This window comes from Phocoena phocoena, chromosome 8 (genome assembly GCF_963924675.1).
Source record: "Phocoena phocoena chromosome 8, mPhoPho1.1, whole genome shotgun sequence".
NCBI classification, from domain to species: domain Eukaryota; kingdom Metazoa; phylum Chordata; class Mammalia; order Artiodactyla; family Phocoenidae; genus Phocoena; species Phocoena phocoena.
Window position 1 is genome coordinate 24,377,546 of NC_089226.1, and position 18,368 is coordinate 24,395,913.

Genomic DNA, 18,368 nt, shown 5'->3' on the forward strand with positions numbered 1-18,368 from the left:
AAATGGATAACCGGGCTTCCCTGGTGGTGCAGTAGTTAAGAATCTGCCTGCCAATGCAGATTGGGGACACAGGTTTGAGCCCTGGTCCAGGAAGCATGCCGCGAAGCAACTAAGCCCATGCACCACAACTACTGAGCCTATGTTCTAGAGCCCGCAAGCCACAACTACTGAAGCCCTCACGCCTAGAGCCCATGCTCCACAACAAGAGAAGCCACTGCAACGTGAAGCCCGTGCACCGCAATGAAGAGTAGCCCCTGCTTGCCACAACTAGAGAAAGCCTGTGCACAGTAACAAAGACTCAACTCAGCCAAATAAATTTTTAAAAAATAAATGGATAACCAACTGGGACCTACTGTACAGCACAGGGAACTCTGCTCAATATTATGTAACTACCTAAATGGGAAAAGAATTTGAGAAAGAATAGATACATGTATACGTATAACTGAATCACTTTGCTGTACACCTGGAACTAACACACATTGTTAATAAACTATACTGCAATATAAAATAAAAAGTTAAAATAAAATAAAATTTATATGGAACCACAAAACTCCCTGAATTCCCAAAGCAATCCTGAGAAAAAAGAAGAAAGCTGGAGGCATAACACTTCCAGACTTCAGATAATCCTATACAGTAATCAAAACAGCATGGTATTGGCACAAAAACAGACATATGGACCAATGGAAGAGAATAGAGTCCAGAAATAAACCCACACACCTACAGTCAATTAATTTACAACAAAGGAGGCAAGAATATACATGAAGAAAAGACAGTCTCTTCAGCAGGTGGTTTTGGGAAAAATGGACAGCCACATATAAAACAATGACATTAGAACATTCCTTCACACCATATACAAAAACTCAAAGTGGTTTAAAGACCTAAATGTAAAACCTGAAACCATAAAACTCCTAGAAGAGAACACACTTAGATAAAGTCATAACAATATTTTCTTGGATCATTCTCCTAAGGCAAAAGAAATAAAAGCAAAAAACACCCCAACTGGGACCTACTTAAACTTAAAAGCTTTCACACAACAAAAGAAACCATCAACAAAACAGAAAGACAACCTATAGAATGGGAGAAAATATTTGCAAATGGTATGAAGAATAGGGGTAATAATCAAAATATGTAATCAGCACATACAGCTCAATATCAAAAAAAAAACAATCCAATTTAAAAATGGGCAGAAGACCTGAATAGACATTTTTCCAAAGAAGACATACAGGTGGCTAACTGGCACATGAAAAGATGTTCAGCATTGCTAGTCATTAGAGAAATACAAATCAAAATTATGAGATATTACCTCACATCTGTCAGAATATCATCAAAAAGTCTACAAGTAACAAACATTGACAAGGATGTGGAGAAAAGGGAACCCTCATACACTGTTGGTGGGAGTGTAAATTCGTGCAGCAAATGTGGAAAACAGTATGGAGCTTCCTCAAAAAACTAAAAATAGAACTATTATATGATCCAGCAATTCCACTGCTGGGTATATATCCAAAGAAAATACAAATCAAAAAGCTATATTAACCTCAATGTTTATAGCAACATTATGTACAATTGCCAAAATATTGAAGCAATCCAAGTATCCATCAACAGATGAATGGATAAAGAAGATGCAGTATGTATATATACAATGGAATATTACTCAGCTGTAAAAAAGAATGAAATTCTGCCATTTGCAACAATGTGAATGGACCTAGAGAGTATTATGCTTAGTGAAAAAGTCAGACAAAGACAAATACTCTATGTTATCACAGAGTATCTAAAAGCTAAAACAAATGAATGTATATAATAAAACAGAAACAGTCCTACAGATATAGAGAACAAGCTAGTGGTTACCAGTGGAGAGTGGGAAAAGGGGAGGGACAAGATAGGAATAAGGGATTAAGAGATACAAACTACTATGAATAAAATAGATAAGCAACAAGGATATTGTACAGCACAGGGAAATATAGTCATTGTTTTGTAATAACATTAAATGGAGTATAATCTTTAAAAATAATGAAAATAATATAATATTGTAAATCAACTATACTTCAATAAAAAAGAGACAAATTGGAACATATTAGGCTATCAATTATTGGTGTCAATTTTAATTTTTATTATAGTTATTTTGATATCAAATATCATTTTCATTATTTCCTTTATACTTTCTATTTGATTTTCATTGAGTTCTAGTGACAGTTTCATAATGGAGTATGTAAATTAAATTAAAATATACTCCTTTGCTTATTCTCTTTTAGGAGTTTTGCATGGCTTGGAAACAGGAATCAGAATTTACAAAGAGAGACAGAGCTGCCAGAGTCATTCAGAAGGCCTGGAAAAGTTTCCTTGTGAGTTTATTTTGGTTTTTTGCAGCTTTATTGAGATGTAATTGATACATCATATAGTTCACCTGTTTAAAGTATACAATTCAGGGACTTCCTTGGCGGTCCAGTGGTTAAGACTTTGCCTTCCAATGCAGGGGGTGTGGGTTTGATCCCTGGTTGGGGAACTAAGATCCCACGTGCCTTGTGGCCAAAAAACCAAAACATGGAACAGAAGCAATATTGTAACAAATTCAATAAAGACTTTAAAAAATAATAAAGTATACAATTCAATAGCTTTTAGTATATTAAAGAGTTGTATACCACCCTTTGCTTTATAAGTAGACATTTTTTTAAGTTTCAAAAAATTAGCATTAATTAATTATCTTATTAACCTCACTAATATTTATTGAGTTTCTGATCTGGGCCAGGCACTTTGATAATGGCTACTATGAGCAAAAGTATCACTAATTGGCTTATTTGGCTTTCACCTCTAAAAATTTTATATCTTGACTCTGGAATCAGGTTTGTGAGCAAGTGTTAGGGATACATTCACTCATTTAATATTTATTCAGTACCTACTCTTGAGGACGTAAAGTATATCTGGATTAATGTAGTAGTTTTCACCATGCTCTAGTCTGAGTAGAATTAGTCTCCTTATCCAATAAGGAATATTCCAATTTGATCTACTGGGTTAGGTGAGAGCCAAGAGGTGAAATGACTTCTCTCTTTTCTCTAGGATAGCATCAACACTCTGTGTGTGAAGTGGTATGGCTCTCTTTCTAGCACACAAAAGTACCTTTATACCGGTTAATGATGTCTTGAAAAATAATTTCCATTATTTGCCTATGCTGGGGCACAACTATTGATTTCCAAAGCTAAAAAACAAGAATTTCCTTTAAAATCTACTATTCCTTTGTTGGTCTCTAACAGCATACTTGTCATCTAGGCTTAAGCTTTTCTGTCATTTGTAATTCTTCTGTCCCACATTCAAATCCAATCAGCCACATACCTTTGAACACCTGTTATGTTCCTGACACTGTGCTAGGCATTTTACAATACATCCTTGTGTTTAAGGAGCTTCAGTAGAGAAGCCATGTACATAAACAAACGTGTGTGTGTGTATTTTAACAAGATGGTAGACTGAACACACATTTTCACTTTCTATCCTTCTAGAACCCAACTGAAGTGACAATGTATAGAAAGTTAACCCATAACAGAGAGAAGGGAGTTCATGAGCAAATAGGAAATTTTATCTCATACCAAAAATAAATGGTAGTATCCTGTTGGACATATCTATGTAGAAGACTTGCCTATACATACCTTAAAGGGGCACTAGTGAGATAGCTCGTTTGTCATTGGAACCCTAGAAAGGACGTCAATTAGGATTTAGCAATTTAAAAAGGCTAAAAGGAGAATGACTATAGACAATAGGGTTAATTGAAGGTTTGTACATGGAAGAGCTGTGCCAGTTGTCTCCACTGTCACTTCAAGACCCAAAGCTATAGGCAGGTGGATATTTATCATTAGTCAAAAATCTACTGGTAGATGGATATTTACCATTGTGCATAAGAGAAACAAACCCAGAGTAGCCCACAGCTTTGGAAAGATGGCAGAGGTAGAGCCAATAAAAAAGATCCCTTTGGTTCCAGAAAATCTCCTGAAAAAGAGGAAGGCTTATCAGGCCCTCAAAGCCACCCAGGCAAAGCAGGTGCTTTTGCAAAGGAAGGAGCAGAGGAAAGGAGAAAAACTCAAGTTTAAGCAACTAGAATGGTTCCTACATGAGTCCTGGCGGCAACTATGTGACAGGGTGCAACTCAGACAACGAGAAGTGAAACCTCGTGGCTTGGAAGTGCCAGATAAACACTCCTTAGCCTTTGTTGTACACATCCAAATGATTAATGGGGTGAGTTTACTGATGCAGAGGACCATTGCAAGACTTGGCCTGAATAAGATTTTCAGTGATGTCTTTATGAAAGTAACCCCTTAAACCATAAAAGCACTTCATATAGTGGAAACTTATGTGACCTGGGGATTTGCAAATCTGAAGTCTGTTCAGGAACTCATCTTTAAATGTGGACAAGCCAAGGTCAAGAATAAAATCATCACACTGACAGACAACACAGTGATTGGGGAGCACCTGGGGAAGTTTGGTGTCGTTTGCTTGGAAGACCTCATTCATGGAGTTGCCTTCCCAGGGAAGGATTTTCAGGTGATGGCAGGGTTCTTGTGCCCTTTGCAACTCTAAGTAGCCTATTGTGCTACCAAGAATAGAGGGGGCTTCCTCAAGGAAGTGGGCTCACCTGGTTATCAAGGTGAATGCATCAATTGACTCATCTGGCAGCTGAACTAAACCCAGAATATCTGAAAGCACAGTGCATTGGAAGCATGTGTTTTTGTTTTATGGAATTGTTACCCATTATCTTCAAGGAAGATTATTTTCTGCTTTATCTTCAGAAACTGGAGGTAAAAGGTCAGGAAAAAGATGATGATGTTCACAGCAGGCAGTTTTCATCCCACCTCAGTTCCAAGGAAAATTTCCTGTGTGTTTTCTGTGATGACCACCATCCACCACTGAAACCAGCCAAGATTCACTCCATGGAGAAAGGAGTCCTGTTTTATCACATCTTCTATCCTGGGGTTTAATGTTGGTGAATGAATACCCAAGCATGAATACAGGACAGCAGTGAACCAAGCCCAGGGCCTTGTTTTGGAAAGAACTTGAAATACAATTGGAAAGAAGCACACAAAAACAATGCTCTCTGCTGTGAGTCCATGTTCTAACTTCAGTGACAGCTTGGCAAGCTCTCAGATGTGGCTGTCTCTAGGTGTATCTGGTAACTTCCTTATCCTTGCCTGCAATTGGCTTAGTTCTTTTCTCTAGCTCAGAATTTTAATCTGAGCTATGAGACAGATGGACCCTTTCCCCAGCCAAATGGAGTGTTTCCTGTTAAGAACATGGTGGTAGATTGCTGAGCCCCTGTGCCATTTATGACTCAGGGAAATGCCCACCATTTATTTCTGCTGGGCTTCAAGATGGAATTTTCTGGTTTCCATGATGATCAGTCCTCTTCTTAAAACCCAAATCAGAAGCTGAAAAAGAATGGATATATGTATATGTATAACTGATCCACTTTGCTGTACACCTGAAACTAACACAACATTGTAAATCAACTATAACACAACATAAATAAAAATTAAAAAAAAAACAAGGGTCTTCCCTGGCAGCCCAGTGATTAAGACTCTGCGCTTCCAATGCTGGGGGTGTGGGTTCAATCCCTGGTCAGAGAACTAAGATCTCATATGCTGTGCAGTAGCACAGCATCCCCCCCACCAAAAAGAAACAAACCCTGAAGGATTATCTCTTTAAAAAATTTACATGAACCATCTGGGAAAGCTAGTTCTAGCATGGATTTGGTACTCCACAGTAAAACCCTCTTAATTTTAGTATTTGAGAGATGCCTTGTGTAATTGCTGGCTACCTGACCATACTTCCTCTAAGAAAGTCTGTTCATTAACTTATTCCACCCACTTCACAAAGGCCCAAGGCAATCTTCCCATTCATGAGTGTGAACAGTGGAAAACCAGAGACTTACACAAAAGCACAGGATACTTACACTAGCTCCCTAGAAAAATTGACACAGACCTTCATTTGTCACTACTAATGGACACTCACCTGACATTTAAGGAAAACCAATGATGTAGAAACAGAAAGAAAAGAAAAGAAATAACAGAATCTGAAGGAAATAAAAATGATAATCAATTTAGCTTAGATCATTATGTTGAATGGCTCTAGGAAGGTTGTATCTGGAGACTAAATAGTACCCCATGCAATAGAAGGTATGACTGAGAAGCTGGATTTAAAAATACATTAGAGGGAGGTGGAGTCAAGATGGTGGTGTGGGAAGATGTGGAGTTAACATCTCTCCACAACTGGGGTGACTGCCAGCTACTGGTGGGAGACTCTGACACCCAAGGAGATGGGAGGAACCCCAAAGTGAACCAGTAGGACATAGGGGGACTGAGGGGGTGAGGAGAAGTGGAGTCCAGATGGGATCAGCACCCCAGAAGCTGGGGAGATCAGGAGAGGGAGGGAGGAAGTAGGGACTCTCTGAGAAGAGCAGGAGAGGACCAGAGAGCGATTGCCTGGCCCACTCAAGCCCAGGAAGCCTGCTGGGCTCCCAGGTGAGGTCCCCTGCCGTGCCTGGACCCCTTCTGTTTCTTGAGCCTAAGCCCCACTCCCCACAGCCCCCAGGGCCTTTTCCAGCCCTGTAGGTCCTGAGCATTGGCCCCACCCACCACCCAAACCTTGCACTTGCTTAAGCCCCCCCCCTCCACAGCCAAGGCCTTCGCCCCCCCCTCCCTTTTCCCTCCTCTTTTTTATTATTGTGGTACTGATGTACCTTCTGGTTTCTGATTCATCTATATTTTTATTTTTATATTCTTCCTAACATATCTGTTAGTTTCCTAGTCTAATTTTATTTTTTACCTTGTTGTTGCTTTTTTTTTTTTGTTTTGCCACCCCAGGTGGCTTGCAGGATCTTGGTTCATGAGCCTGGGGCTGGGCCAAATCTCCTATGGTGGGAGCTCCAAGTCTGAACCACTGGACTAACAGAGAACCTCAGACTCCAGAGAATATTCACTGGAGTGAGGTCTCACAGAGCTCCTCATCTCAGCACCAAGACCCAGCTCTACCCAATAGCCTACAAACTCCAGTGTTGGAAGCCTCAGCCAAACAACTAGTAAGACAGGAATGCAATCCTACTCATTAAAGAAAAAGAGAGAGAGGCTTCCCTGGTGGCGCAGTGGTTGAGAGTCCACCTGCCGATGCAGGGGACACAGGTTCGTGCCCCGGTCTGGGAAGATCCCACATGCCACAGAGCAGCTGGGCCCGTGAGCCATGACCGCTGAGCCTGCGCATCTGGAGCCTGTGCTCCGCAACGAGAGAGACCACAACAGTGAGTGGCCCATGTACCGAAAAACAAAAAAAGAGAGAGAGAGAGAGAGATGGCAAAAAAATATGTCACAGATGAAGGAGCAAGGTAAAAACCTATAAGACCAAATAAATGAAGAGGAAATAGGCAATCTACCTGAAAAAGAATTCAGTGTAATGATAGTAAAGATGATCCAGAATCTCAGAAATAGAATGGAGGCACAGATTGAGAAAATACAAGAAATGTTTAACAAAGATCTACAAGAACTAAAGAACAAACAAATAGAGATGAACAACACAATAACTGAACTGAAAAACACACTAGAAAGATCAATAACAGAATAATGGAGGCAGAAGAATGAATAAGTGAGCTGGAAGACAAAATAGTGGAAATAACTGCCAAGGAACAGAATAAAGAAAAAAGAATGAAAAGAATTGAAGACAGTCTCAGAGACCTCTGGGACAACAATAAACACACCAACATTCGAATTATACGGGTCCCAGAAGAAGAAGAGAAAAAGAAAGGGTCTGAGAAAATATTTGAAGAGATTATAGTTGAAAACTACCCTAACATGGGAGAGGAAATAGTCACCCAAGTCCAGGAAGCACAGACAGTCCCATACAAGATAAACCCTAGGAAAAACACACCAAGACATATGTTAATCAAACTAAGAAAAAATAAATTCAAAGAAAATATATTAAAATCAGCAAGGGAAAAACAAAAAATAACATACAAAAGAATCCCCATAAGGTTATCAGCTGATTCTTCAGTGGAAACTCTACAGGCCAGAGGGAGTGGCAGGATATACTTAAAGTGATGAAAGAGAAAAACCTACAACCAAGATTACTCTACCCAGCAAGGATCTCATTCAGATTTGATGGAGAAGTCAAAAGCTTTTCAGACAAGCAAAAGCTAAGAGAATTCAGCACCACCAAATAACTTTACAACAAATGCTAAAGGAACTTCTCTAAGTGGGAAATGCAAGAGAAGAAAAAGACCCACAATAACCAACCCAAAAGAATTAAGAAAATGGGAATAGGAACATACATATTGGTAATTACCTTAAATGTAAATGGATTAAATGCTCCCACCAAAAGACACAGACTGGCTGAATGGATACAAAAGCAAGATCCATATATATGCTGTCTACAAGAGACCCACTTCAGACCTAGGGACACATACAGCCTGAAAATGAAGGGATGGAAAAAGATATTCCATGCAAATGGAAATCAAAAGAAAGCTGGAGTAGCAATACTCATATCAGATAAAATAGACTTTAAAATAAAGACTGTTACAAGAGATAAGGAGAGACAGTACATAATGATCAAAGGATCAATCCAAGTAGAAGCTATAACAATTATAAATGTTTATGCACCCGACATAGGAGCACCTCAATACATAAGGCAAATGCTAACAACCATGAAAGGAGAAATCGACAGTAGAAAATCCTAAAGTTGTCACCAGAAAACTACTAGAACTAATCACTGAATTTGGTAAGCTTGCAGGATACAAAATTAATGCACAGAAATCTCTGGCATTCCTATACACCAACAACGAAAAGTCAGAAAGAGAAATTAAGGAAATACTCCTATTTACCATTGCAACAAAAACAATAAAATACCTAGGAATAATCCTGCCTAAGGAGGCAAAAGACTTATACTCAAAAAACTATAAAACACTGATGAAAGAAATCAAAGATGACATAAACAGATGGAGAAATATACCATGTACTTGGATTGGAAGACTCAATATTGTGAAAATGACTATGCTACCCAAAGCAATCTACAGATTCAATGCAATCCCTATCAAACTATCAACAGCATTCTTCACAGAATTAGAGCAAAAAATTTTTAAATTCGTATGGAAACACAAAAGACCCCGCATAACCAAACAATCTTGAGAAAGCCAAACGGAGCTGGAGGAATCAGGCTCCCTGACTTCAAACTATACCACAGAGCTACAGTAATCAAAACAGTATGGCAATGGCACAAAAACAGAAATATAGATCAACAGTACAGAATAGAATGCCCAAAGATAAACCCATGCACATATGGGCACCTAATCTCTGACAAAGGAGGCAAGAACATACAATGGAGAAAAGACAGCTTCTTCAATAAGTGGTGCCAGGAAAACTGGAGAGCTACATGTAAAAGAATGAAATTAGAACACTGCCTAACACCATACACAAAAATAAACTCCAAATGGATTAAAGACTTAACTGTAAGACCAGACACTATAAAACTCTTAGAGGAAAACATAGGAAAAACACTCTTTGACATAAACTACAGCAAGATCTTTTTTGACCAACCTCCTAGAGAAATGGAAATAAAAACAAAAATAAACAAATGGGACCTAATGAAAGTTAAAAGCTTTTGCACAACAAAGGAAACCATAAACAAGATGAAAAGACAGCCCTCAGAATGGGAGAAAATATTTGCAAATGAAACAACAGACAAAGGATTAATCTCCAAAATATACAAACAGCTCATGGAACTCAATATCAAAAAAACAAACAATCCAGGGTAAAAATGGGCAGAAGACCTAAATAGACATTTCACCAAGGAAGACATACAGATGGCCAAGAGTCACATGAAAAGATGCTCCACATCACTAATTATTAGAGAAATGCAAATCAAAACTACAATGAGATATCACCTCACACCAGTCAGAATGGCCATTATCAAAAAATCTAGAAACAATAAGTGCTGGAAAGGGCGTGGTGAAAAGGGAACCCTCCTGCACTGTTGGTGGGAATGTAAATAGATACAACCACTATGGAAAACAGTATGGAGGTTCCTTAAAAAACTAAAAATAGAATTACCATATGACCCAGCAATCCCTCTACTGGGCATATACCCAGAGAAAACCATAATTCAAAAAGAGACATGTGGACTTCCCTGGTGGCGCAGTGGTTGAGAGTCCACCTGCCAATGCAGGGGGCACTGGTTCGTGCCCCGGTCCTGGAAGATCCCTTATGTCGTGGAGCGACTGGACCCGTGAGCCATGGCCGCTGGGCCTGTGCGTCCGGAGCCTGTGCTCCGCAACAGGAGAGGCCACAACAGTGAGAGGCCTGCGTACCGCAGAAAAAAAAAAGAGACATGTACCACAATGTTCATTGCAGCACTATTTACAATAGCCAGGACATGGAACCAACCCAAATGTCCATCAACAGATGAATGGATAAGGAAGATGTGACCCATATATACAATGGAATATTACTCAGCCATAAAAAGAAATGAAATTGAGTTATTTGTAGTGAGGTGGATGGACCTAGTGTCTGTTATACAGAGTGAAGTTAGTCAGAAAGAGAAAAACAAATACCATATGCTAACACATATGTATGGAATCTAAAAAAAAAAAAAATGGTACTCATGAACCTAGTTGCAGGGCAGGAATAAAGAGATAGACATAGAAAATGGGTTTGAGGACATGGGGTGGGAGGGCAAAGCTTAGGCGAAGTGAGGGTAGCATCCATATATACACACTACCAAATGTAAAATAGTTGGCTCATGGGAAGCAGCAGCATAGCACAGGGAGATCAGCCTGGTGCTTTGCGATGACCTAGAGGGGTGGGATAGGGAGGATGGGAGGGAAGCTCAAGAGGGAGTGGATATGGGGACATGTGTATGCATGTGGCTGATTCGCTTTGTTGTGCAACAGAAACTAACACAGTATTGTGAAACAATTATACACCAATAAAGATCTTTAAAACATTTTTTTTTAATCTGGCAAAATGTCTGAACTTTATGGGTTGATATTCCCTTTTGTTCTTTGTTGGTATTCCATTTAAATATTGTAAAACTTTGAAATTATGCTACCTTTATCACCACAAACACTACCAATATAAAATGGTGGTAGAAATATAAGGGAAAGAGGAGATAAATTAATTAAAATAACTATTACAATTAAAAAATCAAGAGAAAAGTTTGTGTAGAGGCTACATTCCTTGTTGCTGCAGCTGATCCCACCTACTGCTCACTCTATGTTCACTGATGTTCAGCCAGCATCTCAATTGGCCAGAGCACTTTGCCAGGTAGAATAACACAAAACTTACTTTATGGAAGATCATGTTAAATAACTAGAATCCAGCAGAGTCCAGATGTAAGACCAAAAGTGTGTCATACAGAATACTTACCCAGTGATGATAGAGCATCACTCCCAAACCCTGAATGTTTCTTCTGTGATTCATCCAGTAGTATAGGTTTCACAGATCATCATGAACCACCATCACAATTTCATTTGTCATTGTTTTTACTCAGCCCTAAAGGGCCAACTAATGTTATCACTTGCACTGAAGCCCTAGACCATCCAGAGAGACTTCTCTTTCTTAGGTTTCACTCAAAACTAACAGATTTTCGGGCTTCCCTGGTGGCGCAGTGGTTGAGAGTCCGGCTGCCGATGCAGGGCACACGGGTTCGTGCCCTGGTCCGGGAAGATCCCACATGCCGCGGAGCGGCTGGGCCCGTGAGCCATGGCCGCTGAGCCTGTGCGTCCGGAGCCTGTGCATCGCAACAGGAGAGGACACAACAGTGAGAGGCCCGCGTACCTAAAAAAAAAAAGAAAGAAAGAAAAGCTAGAAGGTTTTCAAGACCCTTGTAAATTGTCAGGCAGCACAACAAACTCTAAGGACCCTCAAACTTTGCACAGAGGTGGTAGATGTTTTTTGAAAATTTTTGTTGAAGTGTAGTTGCTTTACGATGTTGTGTTGGTTTTGGGTGTACAGCAAAGTTTTTCAGTTATATAAATATATCTTTTTCCATTATAGTTTATTACAAGATATTGAGCATAGTTCCCTATGCTATACAGTAGGTCCTTGTTGGTTATCTATTTTATCTAGAGTAGTGTGTGTATCAGTTAATCCCAAGCTCTTAATTTATCCCTCCCCCGACTTCCCCTTTGGTAATCATAAGTTTGTTTTCTATGTCTTTGAGTCTGTTTTTGTTTGATAACTACATTCATTTGTATCTTTTTTTTTTTTTAGATTCCACAAAAAAATAAATAGATAAAATAAAAAGAGGTTAGAAACTCCGAAAAACAACTAACCATGAAAGTCATGGTTCAAATATAAGGCAAATTAATATATTTCTAACCTCTATGTAAAGAGAATGCATTTGATTTTTTTTAACATCTTTATTGGAGTATAATTGCTTTACAATGTTGTTAGCTTCTGCTGTATAGCAAAGTGATTCAGCTATAGGTATACATATATCCCCATATCCCCTCCCTCTTGCATATCCTTCCCACCCTCCCTATCCCACCCCCCCATCCCACCCCTCTAGGTTGTCACAAAGCATGGAGCTGATCTCCCTGGGCTATGTGGTTACTTCCCACTAGCTAGCTATTTTACATTTGGTAGTGTATATATGTCAATGGCACTCTCTCACTTCGTCCCAGCTTACCCTTCCCCCTCCCCACGTCCTCAAGTCTATTCTCTAAGTCTGCGTCTTTATTCCTGTCCTGCCCCTAAGTTCATCGGAACCTTTTTTTTTTTAGATTCCATATATATGTGTTAGCATACGGTATTTGTTTTTCTCTTTCTGACTTACTTCACTCAGTACATTTGATCTTGATTCTAGATACATTCTACTTCAAGTGGCCCAGAGGGTGACTTCTAAATAAAGATGCATAGTTTTAGCATATTATGTGGCCCTGTAATTGAATAATTTGCATAGTCGTCGTAATGTGAATGCAGTTTTTTCTGTAATTTAAAATACTTTTATCAAAGTACTTTGTGTACTTCTTTAAAATAATGTAAAAGAACTTACACTAAAAAGCAAGTCTTTACCCCATCTCACTACTTTCCACCTTCATACTCTAAAAGCAACCACTTTTATCTAACTTTTTGTTTTAGATCTTCTAGTCACTAGTTCCATGCTTCTAAATAATATGCTTATTATATTTTACTTATCAACTTTAGAAGTGATCTGTTGACTTTCTGCAAAGATGATTAAGAATTTACCTTACTTATCCTCCAAAACCCTGCTTATCTCCCCCCTCAGTATCATCATTGTTTTAATTCCTCTGTCTCTTACCTTGCTGCTTTAAAGACCTTTGTTTCTTGTTCCATCATGCTAACAAAGGATCACTTGAGTCCTTATTATATATGATGAGGATATAAATATCCCTATCCTTTTCTTCACATATCTTGCAGTATTCAAATCCCCAAGTTCCATCACCTCTCCTTTGTCAATATTCACTTGGAGGAGTTTTTCAAATATCCTGAATACAAATCCTTTATTGCAATATAAAATATCATCTTCCAGGGTACCTCACTTCCCTCTTAAAGGTGTTTTTGATAAGTCTTTAATTTTAATAAGATCCAGTTTATCACTTGTTCTTTACGGTTAGTGCTGTTTGTGTCCATTTAAGAAGTGTTTATGTAGAAGGTACTGTCATCAAGATGGTGTCAAAAGTCCAGGCCCCCCCACAAACATCCCAGTGTTCCAGGATGTTTCCTGGGAGGTGCACTCAGGTCTTGCCTCATGGGGATCACTGGGGGAATCTGCAGGGCTCGACCACTGGGGATTTGATAGAGACAGAGAAAAGAGGGGTATGGCTGACAGCAACCTGTGCTCAGATCTTGGCAGTTTGCATTACCGCTTACAGCAATACCTGAGCAGAGATCTCAGCCAGGCTCTGCCCATCTGCAGAGCTGAGCCAGTGGCCCCATCTGGCCAGGGAGCTCAGTTGGCAATTCTACCTGATATGGGTCCCAAACCAACAGGTTTTACTGACTACGGAAACTGTTTTATGGCCCCACTTAGGCAAGGAAGCAAATTCGCAGCCCCACCGGATTTATGAGCATAGTCTTCAGTCCTGCCCAACCAGGAAGCCTAGCCAGTCATGGAGCCCAGAAACAGATCCAAGCCTATGGCCTTGCCTAATTACTGAGTACAAACTGTAGCCAGGGACTTCCCTGGTGGTACAGTGGTTAAGAATCCACCTGCCAATGCAGGGGACACAGGTTTGAGCCCTGGTCCGGGAAGACCCCACATGCCGCGGAACAACTAAGCCCATGTGCCACAACTACTAGCCTGCGTTCTAGAGCCCGTGAGCCACAACTACTGAGTCTGAATGCCACAGCTACTGAGCCTGCACGCCTAGAGCCGGTGCTCCACAACAAGAGAAGCCTCTGCAAGGAGAAGCCTGCGCACCGCAAGGAAGAGCAACCCCTGCTTGCCACAACTAGAGAAAGCTCACATGCAGCAACGAAGACCCAACACAGCCAAAAATAAATAAATAAATTTATTTTTAAAAAGACCTTTTAAAAAACTGTAGCTAAAGGGAGCCTAGCCAGTGACTCCACCCAATTGCAGAGCATAGCCTATGGTCCCACCCAGCTAGGGTCCCTGGACAGTGACCCCATCCAACCAAGGAGCACAGTCTCTAGACCCCCCACAACTGCATGATATAGCTGGAGGCCCTGTCCTACTAGAGAGCCTGGCCAGTGACCACCTCCAACAGAGGAGCACACCCAGCAGCTTACTCCATCACAAAACCTAGCCTACAGCCTTGCACAACTTTGGGGCAAAGCCTATGGCCCTACCTGATCACAGAACACAGCCGGTGGCTGCATCCAACCACAAAGCCTCGCCTGTAGCTTTGCCCGAACATGAAGTCTGGCCAGCAGCACCATCTGGTAAGGGAGCACATCCTGAGGACTCACCCAACCAGGAGTGATTGCAGAGCCCAGCCTGCAGCCCTGCTTAGTTGCAGAGTCCAGCCAGTGGCACCTCCCTGCCAGGGAACACAGCCTATGACTTCACCTAACCAGAGGTGATTGCAGAGCCCAGCTAGTAGCCCTGCCTGAAAGCAAGTAAGCCATCATGCCCACCTCAGAACATGGGCAGTGACCTCACCCAAATAGACACCCCAATAGCAAGCCTCCACCTGCCCATGGATGCTACCAGATGACCCATCCAGTACCCCAAGCTGAGCTAACTGATGAAGGTTTTTCTCTGCTGAAGGGAACCTCTAGAGTCTGGAAGAAAAGACCACTTACTCAGATGCACAGATACCAAAGTAAACATGACACCACCAAAAGAAACTAATAAAGCTCCAATAATTTACTCAAAGTATGGGTCTGTGAACTAACAAAGAATTCAGAATAATCCTCTTGAGGAAGTTCATGGAACTACAAGAACATGTAGACAGACAACTACATGAAATTGGGAAAACAGTACATGAACAAAGTGAGAAGCTCAACAAAGAAATAAAAGGTATCCTCCAAAAAGCCAAAAAGACATCCTAGATCTGAATAATAAAAAAACCGAGCTAAAGAATTCCAACAGCAGACTCCATCAAAGACAAGAGATAAGTGCCGGTGAGGATGTGGATAAAAGGGAATCTTGTACACTCTTGGTGGGAATGTAAACTGGTACCACCACTATGGAAAGCAGCATGGACATTACTCAAAAAATAAAATAAAAAATAGAACTACCATATGATCCAGCAATTTCACTTGTGGATATTTTTCTGAAGGAAATGAAATCACTATCTCAAAGAGACAGCTGCACCCCCATGTTCATTGCAGCATATCTACACTAGCCAAAACATAGAAACAACCTAAGTATCTGTTGACAGATGAATGGATAAAGAAAATGTGATAATGTTTTATATATTATATATTATATTATGTGAAGATATTATATATAAACATTTAATATTAGTATAGCATATTAATATTATTTATAATGGAATATTATTCAACCATGAGAAGGAAGGAAATCCTGCCATTTGTAACAACATGAATGGATCTGGAGGGCACTATGCTAAGTGAAATAAGTCAGGCAGAGAATGATGAATTCTGTATAATGTATGCTCTCATTTATATGTGGAACCAAAAAAACCCTGGACTCTTAGATATAGGGGATACATTGTTGCTGGAAGGGGCGGTGGGGGTGTAGGGGAGGGATGAGCAGAGATCATCAAAGGGTACAAACTTCCAGTTATAAGATTAATATGTTCTAGGAATGTAATGTACAGCATGGTGACTCTAGTTAATAGTATTGTGTTGAATAATTGAAAGTTGCTAAGAGAGTAGATCTTAAAATTCTTACCACTCACACAGTAAATGGTAATTAAGTGAGGTGAAGGATGTGTTAACTAAATTTTTGTGGTAATAATTTCACTATATATGTAGATCAAATGATCATGTTGTATACCTTAAATTTGCACAATGTTATATGTCAGTTATGTCTCAATAAAGATGCAGGAGAGTTAGAAATATTTGTTTAACCCAAAGTCAGAAGATATTTTCCTTATGTTTCTTCTAGAGGCTTAGTTGTTTAGTTTCACATTGAGATCTGGTATCCATCTCTAACTAATGTTTGTGTATGGTAACAGGGACAAAGGTCATTTTTTCCTTATGGATAATCAAATGACCAGGTATCTTTTATTGAAAAATACCATCTTTCCACAATAAATTACAGTGGTGCCTTTGTAAAGTCATGAAATCATGTATGTGAACTCTTTCTATAGTTTCTACTCTGTTGCATTGGACTATTTGTCTATATCTGGGTTAACACCACATTGTCTTAATCTGTAGCTTTATAATAAGAGTGGATATATGTTAATAGAGTCCTCTAACTTTGTTCTTCAAGATTATTTTACCTATTTTAGGACTTTGGCATTTCCATATAAACATTGGAATCAACTTGTTTTAATTTCTAAAAAAATTTTGTTGACATTATAACTGGGATTGCATTAAATCAATTGATCAATTTGGGGAGAACTAATATCTTACTATGCTGACGGTTTTTTTTTAACATGGTGTATCTCTTCATTTATTTATATCTTCTTTAATTCCTCTCCATAATGTTTTGTAGTTTATAGTGCAGAAGTCTTATACATCTTTCATTTGATTTCTAGGTTATTTGGCTTTTTATGCTAAAGTAAGTGGTGTTATTTATTAAATCTTATTTTCTAACTGTTCATTTCTAGTTTATATAAATATTTATTTTTATATACTGACTAAATATACATTTATTATTTCTAATTGCTTTTTAATAGGTCCTTTCAGATTTTTTTTAGATTTTATTGAAGTATAATTGATTTACAGTGTTGTGTTAATTTCTGCTATACAGCAAAGTGACTCAGTTATACATATATATATTCTTTTTCATATTCTTTTCCATTATAGTTTGTCACAGGATGTTGAATATAGTTCCCTGTGCTATACAGTGGCACCTTGTTGTTTATCCATCCTATATATCATAGTTTGCCTCTGCTAATCCCAAATTCCCATTCCTTTCCTCCCCTACCCCACCTCCCCCTTGGCAACCACAAGTCTGTTCTCTATATAGGTGAGTCTGTTTCTGTTTTGTAGATATGTTGATTTATATTGAATTTTAGATTCCACATATAAGTGATATCACATGGTATTGGTCTTTCTCTTTCTGACTTATTTTGCTTAGTTTGATAATCTCTAGATCCATCCATGTTGCTGCAAATGGCATGAATTCATTGTTTTTGATAGCTGAGTATCTTTCAGATTTTCCACATAATCATGTCTTCTTTGCATGATGACTTTCATTTTTCCTTTGCAAACTTTATACCTGTTATTTCTTGTTCTTGCTTTTTTGCACTGACTAGACCCTCCAGCACAATACTCAAAAGAATTATGGACATCTTGTCTTTTTCCTGAACACAGAGAGAAGGCATATAATATTCCACTGTAAGCTGTTATCTGTATTTTTTTGTAGAAACTCATTATCTGTTTAAGGAAGTTAACTTAATTCCTCATTTGCTAAGATTTTTATTCTTGTTTTTATGAAAACTCTGGGTATTGAATTTGATCTAATGTTTTTGCTGCTCCTAAATGGTCATATGGTCTCCTTCATTCTCTTTATGTGGTAAATTACATTCATTGATATTCAAATGTCAAACCAACCTTGTATTCCTGGAATAAACTCCATTTCATCCTGATTGTTACCCTTTTGGTATATCCTGGATTTGATTTGCTAAGCATTGGCTTAGGATTTTCTGCATATTTATTTTTAAATTCAATTTTTCTTTGTTGTAATGTCCTTGCCAGGTTTTGTATCAGTATTATGCTGGTCTCCTAAAAGGAATGGGAAGTTTTTCTTCTTTTTCATTATCTCTAAGAGTTTGTGTGATTGGT

At 39.1% G+C, this 18,368-nt stretch overlaps 1 protein-coding gene and 1 pseudogene across 1 annotated transcript in view; both read left to right on the plus strand.

The window, feature by feature from the left end:
- Positions 1 to 2,258: 2,258 nt before the first annotated feature.
- C8H11orf65 (chromosome 8 C11orf65 homolog) overlaps positions 2,259 to 18,368 on the plus strand; it is a 108,277-nt gene continuing 92,167 nt past the window's right edge. The window contains exon 1 of the mRNA XM_065883121.1: positions 2,259 to 2,339. Within this exon, the coding sequence (XP_065739193.1) occupies positions 2,259 to 2,339 (81 nt within the window). The remainder of the gene's footprint in view (positions 2,340 to 18,368) is intronic.
- Positions 3,922 to 4,665, plus strand: LOC136127339 (large ribosomal subunit protein uL30-like; annotated as a pseudogene).